The 13942-nt window shown below is 39.9% G+C and overlaps 1 protein-coding gene across 1 annotated transcript; it reads left to right on the forward strand.

The window, feature by feature from the left end:
• Window positions 1-13674, forward strand: inka2 (inka box actin regulator 2). The gene is made up of 2 exons (XM_079242481.1): window positions 1-333; window positions 10521-13674. The coding sequence occupies exons 1-2, from the start codon at window positions 262-264 to the stop codon at window positions 11811-11813; spliced, it is 1365 nt and encodes a 454-aa protein (XP_079098607.1). The 5' UTR covers window positions 1-261; the 3' UTR covers window positions 11814-13674.
• Window positions 13675-13942: the final 268 nt, after the last annotated feature.

The raw sequence follows: 13942 nt of genomic DNA on the forward strand, positions 1-13942 counted from the left end.
GTAATGCAGCCACAAGAAGGACCTCATTATCATTTTTTGGAGTAAACACATTTTCGTCATCAGGGGGATTGGCGTCATTACGAGCCGCGCGTCATTCCTCAGCAGGATTTGCGCATCTTTAACTGCAAATTGTTTGCGGCTCTTGGTGTTTTCTGTTTTCCTGTTCTGCAGACAGCGTTCATAGTCATGCTTGAGCAGCGTCCAGCAAAGCGTTTCATTTGAAAGTCTTCTGTTTCAAAAAGAATCAGCCGAAAGACAGAAATGGACCAACAGCTCTCTAAACCTGAACCCAGAAACATGGACGCATGTCTCAGACGACTGAAGCAAGAATTGGTACGTTCGTTCTGTTGTAGTAGGCTGTAATGAAGCATGCTGATTTACTTTTGTTTTTTGCACCATTTTAATATGCTCAATAATGATATAGTGATAATTAAAAAATATATACTGTGATGCATATATTCACTACATGGCTTGAACGCAGGCTGTCTTGACACGGTGCCACGTTACAAACTCACATTATTGCTTTTAGGTTTATGTTTTCAGGGTGGGGGGTGCATATATATCTTTTTAAATCGCATTAATCTCTGTGGGTTTAAAGCTGTGAGCACATCAGAAGCATGTGCGCACATCCCTCCTCCCTGTCCACTCATCTGGGACAGATGTTTAAGCTTAATGAGCTCGAGACGGGTTTGCTTCTTCTGCTGACTGCAGAAGTCGTCTTGCTCTGCAAAGATGATTAAGTTCGTGAAAATAATCAGGTGTGAGCTTCGCAGTTTGTTCGTTCCAATAAGACAAACTCTTGCAACAAACTGATGCGAGCTCAGCCTACACAGTGAATTTCATCACATTCTTAAGCGCAACATAAATGTGTTAGACTCCATTGCTTATTATGGTAACAACATCCTCTGATTATCAAGTGTGTTTAAATCATTTAGTGCCAGTTTCTTTTTTTATCATTATTATTATTATTATTATTATTATTATTACTTTATTTGAAATATGAAAACAAAATCAGTAAGCTGGTCCGTGTTGTGCACACTCATCTACAGCACACTGCAGAGTCAGAGTCACAGGAGCCTTATCTGGCACAGACTTTATTTGGAACCATCTTCAAAGAAAATGCAGACTTTTCTTTTTTCTCTCTCTCATTGTCCACCCACTGGCCTGCAGAAAAGCTTTGCATGACTGCTTGTCTTGCTGCACAAATTTATTCAGTGACTCCTTGATCAGTTACTCCAAATTAGCCACACAACTGTGAAGTGGCACTTGTGATTTCAGGGGAGTTGACACTGAAGCCAGAAGAACATGTTGTGTTATAGCTGCCACGGCACAGTTTGGTAACATTATAGATGAAGTGTCACACCATACCAAGGATCAAACAGGAGAACAGAGAGCAGATGCCGGTTAAAAAGCCAAGGCAGCGTCCCCCTGTACAGGACCATGTGGGATGCAATCTGTTGTTCAGAAAAAAAGGAGGCGTTTCTGCCAAGGTTGTCGGGTTTCTTTCCAAATGTGACTGATTTCCATCCAGTGCTCATGGGATAGTGGCAAACTGTCTCTCCTTCACTACCAACATCTAACTCACACTGTTTTTTTCTATTCATCTCAAACCACTTATACTTCAAATGATGCAAAAACATCTAAAAAAAAAAAAAAAAAAAAAACGGCATGCTGCTGTTTACCTTAATTCTGTTTTGCAAAGAACTGTTTAATTTGTTTGGTTTATCATTCAGTTTTTGTTCATTTCTGTCAAAGTGATATAGCCATCATGTAGCTTAATCTGTATGTACTTTATCATAGCACCATAAACTTTAACAGATATAAATGTAGACTTCACACTGAGTGGGGTAATTGCATAATTAAAGTATGTGGCCTGTTAATCTGTCTGAATAGCCATTTAGAGTTTTTCCTCATTATGTACTCTGTTGGCCATTTTCTACAGAGAGGGGTGGTTATAGTAATCAGCAGGAAGTAATGCACTATATCCATCTCACCAACATCACATTTTGTCCACATAGAAACTGCTGTGATGCAAAGGCAGAGTTTGTGCTTTTATTAAGCCCACTGTGAAACAGTATCCACCTCACTGTGTAATTTTAAAGTTATTTGTCTGGTTTTCTTTCTTATTGGAAGAATATATCATTCTTATTAGTACTAGGTCTCCTTCATAGAAGGGAAACCAATATACCACAAGCCAAGTGAATGAGATTTCGAAGCAGATTAAATTAGTAGAAAAGACTAAAAGCAAGTGTAGCAATGCACATGAAAACATCCAGAAAATTCTTATGTTATGTATACAGGACTTCAAACTTGAACAAACTGTAACATAGTTATATATTGCTAGTGATATACGATTATATAAACCCATGCTACTACTGCCCCAAACCTGAAAATCTGCATTGTTCAGTTTGCAGTCTAATCAGTTATGAAAACCAAGTGTTGCATTCAGAGTCTTTGCTAAAATCATGTAAATTACAGCTGTAAAGTCTGCATGCACTGACACTCTTGTCTTGACGTTTCTGTTCTAAAAGAAGACAAGTGTCACATTAAAGTGTTAACACTGTCAAGGGTCCGGGTTTTCAATCTGTGGGAGGTCAGAGCAAGGTCATGCTTGAACATTTGACCCTTACCCTGACAAATGCTGCTGACCACATCCAAGATACCCCAAACTTAAAGCTTCCAAATTGGTTAGACCGTGTGACAAATTGGATGTGTGGATGTTCATCTTTTTAAAGTGTCACTTACTGAATAAAGTCTGTAAACATCAGTTTGCTGTTTCAACAAGGCTCCATAGAAATTTAAAAGGATTTAAGGGCAACAATTAAATATTTCTAAAATCATGTATGAGTCATGATTCGTGCCGCAGACAAAGACTCATGATGAAGAAAGCATAGACCCTTCCTGTCTAGTTGCAGTTAAAAAATACAAACACCAAAATGCCTTTTGACTCATGTTGTCTAGGTGTGAGATTCATTTCTGTTTAATGAAGTCATATCAGGTACTAAAAAACACATCAGAGCTTTTGATGTCAGCACTGCTAAGCCTGACTTCTTGTCTACAGTGCATCTTTATTCCTTTCACACCTGAGGGGAATTTCGATTCCAGCTGTCACCCTGGAATTTAACACCAAAGCCAACAAGCCATGAAGTCATGAAATCTAAGAGAAACGCGAACCTGTGGAGCCTTCTGGAAAGTTCCACTTTCTTTGTTACCTTTCAGCCGTTGGATCAGAAAACTGTACACAAAACAGGGTTGTGGTTTTGCTTTAAGCTCATTTGTTTTTGCACCTCCCCCGCAGCTCCTGTTCTCCAAACTGCCCTTCCTTCCCCTCAGCTAAAATTGGCCTGACTCTTAGTGGCAGCTGTGGGGTTTGCGTGAGCTATTATTGTGTTTGAGATGGAGTCACAAACCTGTAACAAAGCCTGTCTATCAAAATGTGTCTGAACACACAGCCTGCTTTTTTTCACAGTTCACAGAGTGGGCAACTATATCCAAGATGCCAGATTTATGTAGCTCTGCTCCTTGAGATGGTTGAGTGGTTGATTATGCTGCAGCTTTGACCACACATGGTGTAAGATCAAATCCCATCTTTTCTCTCTTCCGTTTGCTTTCACTGGTAAGAAATTATCCAAACAGAGTGGGAGCAATTTTAGAACTAATGTGAAGCTGTGTGTGTGGCGTCCATGTAAAAGTAGGACATACTTCTAGAATAAACTTCCTGTTTCACTCTGTTCTGATCTCTACCATCTCCTCAATGAATATGGGTGACAAGTACTTGTCTGTGTTTATTTCTTGATAGTTTTGTCTGCTGTTTGGTGCTTCAGCTTTAAAAGCTTGGACACCGTTCTCTACTGCTACAAATGCTGCAGAACACTCAAACTGTTCAGCAGTCACAGTAATTTTCTTCAGGAAGTGATACTGTGATTTTTCTCTGATTTTGATCTAAGAGGGGGCCGGAAAGTTGGACGAGCACTTTCACAGCCCACACACAAGAAGCTGGTGTCATTCATGCAATGACCCGTTGGTTTTCTAGTGGAGATTTCCAGTGAGGAAGACGGCAGAGTGAATGGCTGTCTCCACATATCATCTGCCAAAGATGATATGGAACCTAATCATCCTGTGTGTCCCCCAGCAACAGCACATTTGTGATGGCATAATTGAGCTCTAGCAGGAAACAAGTCATTAAACCACCTCCCTGTCTTGGAAAAGGTCGTCTGGGAGTCTCTGCTGGACGGCACGTCTGAGATGCAATGATAGATTGAGTCTAAATTGATTCATTTCATTGGGATATTCAATCCTGTTTTTCATTTACCCTTTGATCTTACAGATGGTTTGGTGCTATTTGCCCACCCTTTAAATTATTTCTGCTTCCACCCAGGAGGGGGAGTCAAATGTTCTGAAAGGTGCTTTTAACATGAGAACCGCTACATTTAAAGATAAATCTATACTTTTTTTCAAGTGTTCCAGATACTCTGGATAGACCATACCGTTAGATCTATAACAGCTTTTTAATATGTATGCAAAATCCCTTAAAAATGAAAATGATTGTGCTTTTAACAAACACCTTACAACAAACACTTTATAAAGAGATTTTAAAGTGTCTTTGGGGATTACAAACCAGATTCTAACAATAGACAAGAAGTTTTCTAGGAGAAACTTGCTAAAAAAAATATGGCTAAAATATGAAAAATGTAAAAGTCAGTTGTAGTTCCTCACTGTAATACTAATAATACTACATAAACTGTAGATGCAGGGACCCAAGGTCACCTTTGTTAATGGGACTTGATCATTCAGCCCAGGGCTGGCCGACTCCAGTCCCAAGAGCTGCAACACACCTGACTCAAAGCAATACGTAATTACCAGACTTGTGCAGAGTTTTATGTCAAGTTATGCACAAGTCCGCTTGAGACTCTTATGGAGCAGAGTCGGCCATCCCTGGCTGGGCTACACAATCAAGTCTGCAACAACACAAATCTGAGCAACAAGATACTTAGCTTAGCTGGATATCTTATTTTAAAGGGGTTGAAGATAAAAAAAAATAATAACTTTCCAAATAGTAGATGACACTTCATAAAAGTCCAAAAGGACATAAAGAGCTCATTCAGCAAGTTCACTGAAACTAGAAACGTCTGTTTAAAAATAGCTGCAGTGTCTTCATGTCTCCTAACCGAAACATTCATCAGTCATCCTTTTGGTTAACATGATTCACATTTGTTTCACTCTCGAGAATGACCCTCAGGGCAACTGGACCAAATAAAATAACAATGTAACCTTTACTCACCAAGCATTTATTGGTTGGTGCACAGTAATTTATTTTCTTTAAAGAATGTTGCACAGCTCTGGTGCTCTCTTGATCATAATGTCAGGGCTGTCCACAGCTGTTCAGCCACAGAGACCCTCTCTGTGTCTCCTGGAAAGAGACTCTGTTCCTGCCCTTGACCCACACAGCCCCCCATTCATTTTTAATTGGGGATGGAGATGGAGGGTGGGTGGAGCAGACTGCTGGCCACCTCCTTCCAAATTGGAAGACCTTTGGGGTCTTATAACCTCGTCCTTGGCTCAGTTTTCCTCCCTTTCCAGCCAACAACAAATAAAATAATTTTAAAAAATGTATTTTTTTTTAAAAAAAAAGTTCTAGCAAGACAAGACTGAACATGTGTGAGCTCAGTGTTTCAGCACTGACGTAATATTACGGCCAGAATAAAGGCTGACAAGTCTATCTCAGCAGACATCACAGAAGGAGCACTGACTTATTTGTATTATGTACTGGAATTTTTTGTTTGTTTGTAGGACTGGGCAATATGGCCAAAATAGCTAATTTTATATCACCATAACGATATGCATAACGATATAGAATTGTTTGTGTAATTTTGTGTCAGTCATCAGTTATTTGTCAGATATGCTTGGCAACGGCAGCAGTGATCTCCTTCCATCTGGGGGAACTATGGCCGTACGGTGTTTCATGGGTAAATGCCTGTTGCAGCGTTTCAGGCTTTTGCTTGTTGACTCTATTCTTTATTCTGTATTCTTTGTCCAAAAAAGGTGCTAAAATGAGTTAGTTGCATCAGAGTCCGTTGTTGGGACTGTGAGCTATCTGTTGTCGGTTCCACATTGGCCTTTTTATATCCAAACCACATCCATGCAACAGAAATTTCCCCTCTTTTATGAACAAGCTCATCAGTTTTGGTTGGCTGGTCATCTTTTAGTGAATTATCCTGCTCTGCTACCATCTTTCTCCATGTTTGTTCATACATTGCAGCCTGCATGCCGGAAAGTGCATCTTGACATAAATACTGCAGTAAAGCACCTTACTGTGGCGTAAACGATAGAGCATTATCTAAAACAATAGACATTTTCTATCGTGCAAACGATATATATCATCATACCACCCAGCCCTATTTGTTTGTTTTTAATATTTCACTTACTGTTCAATTTAATCACCTTTGGATCCATATGCACAGAAGAGGGCTCTTTATGCATGGGTGTCAAATAAAAAGCCACCAATTGCCTCTTTAAGAAAAATAAATAAATAAACACTGTCTTTAATAAGCTTCCATTCAGGGTTATTTTGAATCTGCCAGGCCTTGTTCTTAAACTCTGAAGCATTCAGCTCCTGATTGGCAATTATGCATGGTTGGCTGACTTTGCTGCCCGTCAGAAGAAAAAGTGAGGGTAAGGGAGGGGGCAGCAATACCAGACAGTCTAGTTTATTTTTCATGCACTCAGATAATTTCTTTACTTGGCTAGCTTTTTTAAAAAGTCTATATATATATATATATATATATATATATATATATATATATATATATATATATATACACACACACATGATGGATTAAACAGCTGAAATACTTGAAGGCTTAAATTCAAAAGGAAGATTTAACTTCATAAGACAGTCTTAATGATGCCAGTGTTTCTAAGCAATTCCTTCCAGCCCTCATTTCATCCCCAGTTCTCTCATTTAATTAGATTAGACAGGCATTATTCCTTATGTCCAGTTTGTGCTTAAGGACCTTATAGAGTTTATGTAGGTCCTGTCAGGCCTGCATCTTTTGTGTCTTTGTCTTTAATGAAGCCCTTGGCAGATTTCTAAAGTGTAAACCTGAGACTTCTGAGACTTCCTAGGATTTCCACATCATCTGTGTCTAAACTAAAAACTGCCACTGGACACTATTTTAAAGCCCATGTTACTTCTTTTTTTTTTTTTTTTTAAATTCCAGCATCAGAATGCACGTTGAAAAGTCATATTTGACATATTTGGGCCACAAAATTCAAACTTGAATTTGAGGTGGAATAATAGAGTTGCTTTTCCTGTGTTTGTTCCCCAGAGTGCAACATGAATTATTAATATTGCCTGAGAATAGAAATGCCAATAAACAATAATGTACTTTTAAATAACTGTAGGGAACGTCTGTGTTTTGGAGATGACACCAAAGTTGCATGTGGGTTTTTTGTAACAATTGTGGGGTTTTTTTTCCTCATGCAAACAGCTCATTGCATCAGAGCAGTCTGCGATACGATATACTTTTAGTCGACTGTGGAGATATTTTTCCTAAACAAATATAATACTTTTAAGTGGTCCAGATTTAATCAAAAGCTCAGAGTGCAGTAATACATTAGCTGATCCCTCCATTAAGTTTACTGATGAAGTTTCTGTCGGATCCAGTGATACCGAAGTCTTTGTCTCATCTCATCATCTGTCTTTTTGACCTTTGATGTGGAGAAAAGTAAACCATGATTATATGCTCTTTCTCAGCCTCTCCCAGGACAAGGACAATTAGAGCTAGTGAAGGCAGCCATATGTGGAAAGCAAGAAGACTACAGACAACCTGATTGCACTAATTACATGTACCTTCACTGGCTAATTTAGGGAGCCAGCGGGAAGCTCTGAGGCTTTTGTTCCCAGCATGTGCATTGATAGGCTTATTATCTGATCTTAAACACCCACTCAGCCATATGTCTGTGAAAGTGTTTAAACCTGTTTTACGCCGTGTAAGTGTCAAAGAGAAGATTATTGGCAACCACCTAAGAGTGTATATCACAGTAATTAAAAGATTTAAGGTTAAAAATAAACAATATTTTATGCTTTGAGTTGTTTGATTAATTTTTTTTTTAAGTATCTTTCTTGATTTTAGGTTAAAAAATAAAAACTATATTAATCTTTTTGACATTTTTTGACAAATACATGTTATTTTGTTCGGTGGGACTGTGTAGACTTGTGTCATATTAACATCCTTGTGTTTGTTTAATTGCTTTGTGAAATTAAAACTAACAGATCAAATTTTACACCGTGTAAAAAACATATTTATTCGATGCACGTCTGGATGTTTATACATTTCATGACTTTTATTATTAAGTGAGATTTTTCTTTTTATAATGAAGTAAACAGCTGACTTGTTGCCATACAGCAATGATATGTTGTTTGTAGATTCATAAATATTGGTGTCTGCGGTAAAGGTTCATTTATAATTTTGGTTAACTTTTTTTGTTTTTTCATGGCCAGTTTTTTATTTTTAATTTGGTCCAAGAATATCTGTTGCCACTGCAGTTTTATCCATTGTCCTGGTAAATCTGCATTGTTTAACAATAATCCCTCCATTAGTCCACTTATAAATCTGTCTGTTTTGACACTCTGTCAGTTGTCCTACGCAACAACTTTTCCCAACCAGGATCAACGTAACATAATCAACGCTTCCCCAAGATTAAGTATCACAACCTGGTGTTGTTCACCCCCCGCTCCTCCTGTGTTCTCATGGTGTCATCTATAATTGAATCCATCAACAGTTTTCTCTTCGACATCCAAACATATGGCGAGGTACTCCCCCTTGTCGCTGTTTCTCTGTCCCTGCTCATCTGGCTGACTCTCACATCCCCCCGTCCCCCCTTTCTGTTAGCCTGTTTCTGCTTGAGTAGGAACATCCCCCACCCCCTGGCTAGGGATTATAGTCTAGACTAGCGGTTCTGATTGGTTGTGATGCCCAGCAGTGGCCCTCCATTGGAGGAGTATACATATAGGGTCAATCATGCTGGTCTGTTTGAAAGGTGAGTGGCAGCGCTAGAGTTGTAGAGGTGTAGACTGACAACAACAGAGGCCCATTCAGGAAAATCTTTACCTGCTGCTTTGTCTGGTAAGGTGTGGGTTTTGTTATTTAATGCTAAAGAATTAATATCAACTAGCTACCTGTTTTCTTTTGTTTTTTTTCTTTAAAATTAAAAAAATATTCAGTTTCGTTGAACGTTAGCAGTTATTTGATGCTGTTAAACTCATCTGCCCTGAGCAGCCGTTTAGTTTGTATGGGACAGAAAATGTCAATAGTTCTGCTACTTTCCTACAAACATTTCTCACACATGCTAGCATTCCTTGCATAATTCCTTCAATCTTTCTTCTATCAACAGCCTAACCCATGATTGAGTTTCTTTGCCAGTGTGTGCTTGAAAATAGAAGATAAACCTGTTGTAGACACACTGTAGGACTGATTCAGATTCAGGGTAGAAGTGTGCAGTGACTCAGTAACTCAAACCTTCAAGTCAAGACACAGGACAGGCTTTCTGTCTGCCTTCGGGTGAAAACGGTTTGTTCAAGTCACATGACATGGGCTCTTACAGAGCTCGGAACAGAAAATTAGTGGAGGAAAAAAGCAGAGCGTATGACCTTTCAGGTCATCTGGATCCAGTCTTCTATCAGTTCCCAAAGTCAGAACCAGACATGGAGAAGCTGCATTCAGCACCTATGCTCCACATGGAACAAAGTTCCAGAAAGTCTTAGGTCAGCTAAAAAGATAGGTTTTTTTAAATCCAGGTAAAAGATCCACCTGTTCTGAGATGCATTTAAATAGTTCTTATTTAAAAGTCCAACTCTGCCCTGTTACTTTTAAGCTTGACATAAAGTAGTTTTAAGTCATGCGATTGTGATGTTTTAGAGATCTCTGTGAACCTTTTTGAATCACTGTCATTGAATTGTTATTGAACAAATAAACTTGCAACTTGCAATGCAAGAGGGCACAGAAGAAAAGAAAGATGAGGCCAAACAAAGGGCAGAAGGAAAATATAAAAAGGGAGGTAGAAATCCTGGAAGAGTCAGGAACAAAAAAGAAAAAAAGGTCTGTTTTACAGCTGTCACTAGTTGGACCTTATCATACGCTGGCCATATGGGACACTGGTGTGTCATCCAAAACTAGGTCACATGACTACACAATTATACAAAGTGCACAGCCTGAACTACATGAGCAATGTGTCTAACCAACAGAGACTGAAGTCTTTTACTATCATCCTTCCTCTGATAGTGTCCATTAATGGTTTGCAATTAGATTTTTGCTGCTGATTAATGGTGGCTATAAAAGAGAGCAGGGCAGAAAATCTGTCTTTATTGAATGAGATGGATCCTGCAGAGGGTCCAAGAGTTAAACGACTGATCTACATACATGGACTGAACTGAATATCTGCAGGGTTTTTCTGAATTATTTAGTTTTGTTTTTCCATCTCTCATCTTTATGTTTATATTTCTCTCTGTCTCCCTGCAGCTGTCTATGAAAGAAGCTGGAGATGGCCTTCACGCTCAGATGAATTCAATGATGGGAGCCCTCCAGGAACTCAAGCTCCTTCAGGTCCAGACTGCACTAGAAAACCTTGATATTTCTGGGAGACCCATTAACAGAGGAATCCCACATTCTGTTCCAGCAGCTCCCTCTCAACCACTAGCTGTAGCAGCATCGGCACCAAGAGAAGATCAGGAATCCGGCTTTAGACAAACCATGGCAGAGGAGCTTAGTTTAAATCCATTGCCAAGTCCGAGGCCTTCCATTGACAGCAGAAATTCTTCCAGCAGAGGTGATCAAACTTCTTCCCGAATCAGAAGCAGCACTGGAACTTCATCATCCTCAGCATCCAGTATAGAAACAGAGAGTGAGAGTGAAAGCGAGAGTGAGAGTGAGAGCGAAACAAGTGGAAGTGGAAGAGTTGGACGAAATGCAAGAAGTGAGACTGACCTTGAGTCGATACCTAAGAGGTGGTCAGGATACACTGCTCCTCAGGTAGACTTCTATGGACCAATGGTGGGAAACCCTCCGCCAGAACCTTACCCTAAGTCACAGGCTCCTCCTCGTGCACAGGTTTTGGACCTGCCCGGGATACTGTATAGCCTCTCCAGAGAGGGTCCTTCCTTGGACAGTGAGTACTCACAAGACAGCGCAGACGATACCAGTGACTGGACGTCTTCACTCATGAGCCGCTGCCGCAACCGTCAGCCATTAGTTCTGGGTGACAATGTATTTGCAGACCTTGTCGGCAATTGGCTGGACCTGCCTGATGTGGAGAGGGAGGAAGGAGATGCAGAGCAAATGAGGAAGAGGAGAGAGGAGAGGACATTTGAGGGTGGAGTGGACAGACCAGACACACCAGCTCATCCTCTCCGGCTCAGTCGCTCTCAGGAGATCTGCAGGAAGTTCTCACTTACCACAAACATCTTCAAGAAGTTCTTGCGCAGTGTCCGGCCAGACAGGGACAAGTTACTGAAGGAGAGGCCTGGCTGGATGGCTCCCGAGCTGCCAGAGGGCGACCTCTTTAAGAGGCCAAAGAAAGCGGTTCCTAAAAGCTCAAAAGGCAGTTTTTACCTGCCTTTCTGGGCGAATGGACAGCAGGGAAAAAGCAGGCCGTGTCTGCAACTGGCTGAGGCAAATAGGAACCCCCACTATCAGCCCTTCCCCCAGTTCCACCAGCAACCATTCACAGGGATTTATTTAGACAGGAGGCAGCCAGAGACAGGCGTGCAGAAAATGCAGCCCCTGTTTGATTACAACACAGCTGTGTGGGTCTAACAGTGAGTTTCGAGCCAAAAGACTGCAAGTGATGCCAGATGGAGTGTGCGACAGGTGCTTGGGGGTTTTGGCTGTAATGGAAGTGAGCGAATGGATGAATGAACGAGAGGTTTGGGTACAATTATCTTCCAAAAATGAACTTGAAGCTTCACACTCACCATATATTCCTCCTGCAACTGAGAGATTATCATGGCAACGTTTTGTTGTCTGACAATCTGAGAACCAAGACCTCATTTGCTGTACGTCTATGAGTGTGTGCTGCAGTATGTCTGAGACTGAGTTGTTTTTTCGTTTTTTTTTTTTGTTTTTTTTTAGGGTTTATGCTGCGAGTTTTGTATTACATATCGCATCCTCTGTATGCATGTATGACTGGATTGACTTAAAATACATTTTCTCAGAATGTCACTATTGAAGCAGATTTTTACCAAAACATCTACAGACTTTTTCACTGCTTTGCTACAAAACATGACTCTTGTATGTCTCACGCCTTTGCATTTAGGAGTAGCAACACCAACCAATAAATTGCATGTTTACACTTTTTATAATTGAGGCTTTTAACAGCTGTTACTGAAGGCACTGCCACTAAAGAGTCCTAAACTCCCTTTTGTTTTCAAAAGGCTTGGAAATTCAGGTACAACTTGACTCAACTCATTCACTGCTCAGGAAATGTACACCAGAAAAAGCAATTAGCCACTGCCACATCAACATAGATTCCAAATGTACTTTCAAGGAGGTATGTCTGATCTTATTGTGTTCAAAAAGACATGACAGCAATATGCCCTCTCTATAATTTCTGATCCTTGTGTTTGCTGGTTGAAAAACTTTTCCATGTGCCATGTAGATATGGCAAATGTTGAGTCAACTCAAAGTCCCCTTGGGTTGTTCCCCAAAGTAGAGTGGGGGTAAACGTAGCATAACCAACTGCATACTGACTAACTGACAGCCATCTGGTGCCCTGTCATTATGTACAGTATGTTTGATGCTCGAAGAAGATCCAGAAGGAGCTTGTTTATTCCCAAGGCTGTGTAAATGAACTGGATGATGTTAATGGTGTTACATAGTGTATATACACAGGTTAATACATTACAGGGCTGTAAAAACTCTCTTGCAACTAAAAGTGGATGATGTGACCAGCAGTATGTCAGACTGTATTAATTTGATGCTTCGAGTGTACAGAGCATTGTACATATTTGTCATCTACCAAACTGCAGCAATAAGAAGCATTTACTGTAATGTCCCACAGCATGAGTTTCATTATACTGTGCAGATAAATATGTCAGAATAATACTAGTTAATAATACATGTAAACAGTTATACTATGCTTATGCCGGTTCATTGTTTTTCTCTCTTATATCACAAACAGCTATTTCTGTGTTTCTCATTACAAGCAGCACAGTAACCGTTGAGCTCAAGTCACAGATTCTTTCACAAACTCCCTCAGGATCATATGACACTGCCCACTTTCACTCAAAACTATTGCTTTTAATGGAGGACCACGGTTATGCAAGGACAATCTGATTCTCTTGTTTTGTATAATGATAATAAATAAATACTTTAAAAAAAAAAAAAAAAAAAAGAATTTCACTTCACTACATTTTAAACTAATTTCCAGACTAACCAACTCAGCCAGCAGGGATTAGGCCTCAGAGGTCTTTTGAGTTTCTTGGCCAGGCGATCCATATGGTGATGTCTCAATATTCAGGTCAATACATTCTGAGGCTCATTCAGAGGCTCCAATATACACACACACACACACACACACGCACACACACACACAGATTTTGCTGACACAGTTAGGGGCAGCCTGAGATATCACATACTATGTGTTTGTAAATGCAACATTTATTTTTTCCTGTTAATGCTGTCTCAAGTGAATTTTTCTGCACTGTTAATACTTTTTCATCAGGGTTCTGAGAGCCTTTAGTAGTGATTATGTCTCACGTGCACTGTTGAATCTGTCACTGACTCTTTGTAAATTAAATCTGTTTACAGAAAGAAATATGACCCTGTGTCTTATCTTCTGTTTTGTGTATTAGTGTAAGCACTGCTAACTGAGAAAACATTTTCATCTATTTGACAATACACTTAGTTAAACTGCAACCATTGTATGCAATCATGGAAATGCCATA

This window comes from Telmatherina bonti (genome assembly GCF_933228915.1).
Source record: "Telmatherina bonti genome assembly, chromosome: 6".
Lineage (NCBI taxonomy): Eukaryota > Metazoa > Chordata > Actinopteri > Atheriniformes > Telmatherinidae > Telmatherina > Telmatherina bonti.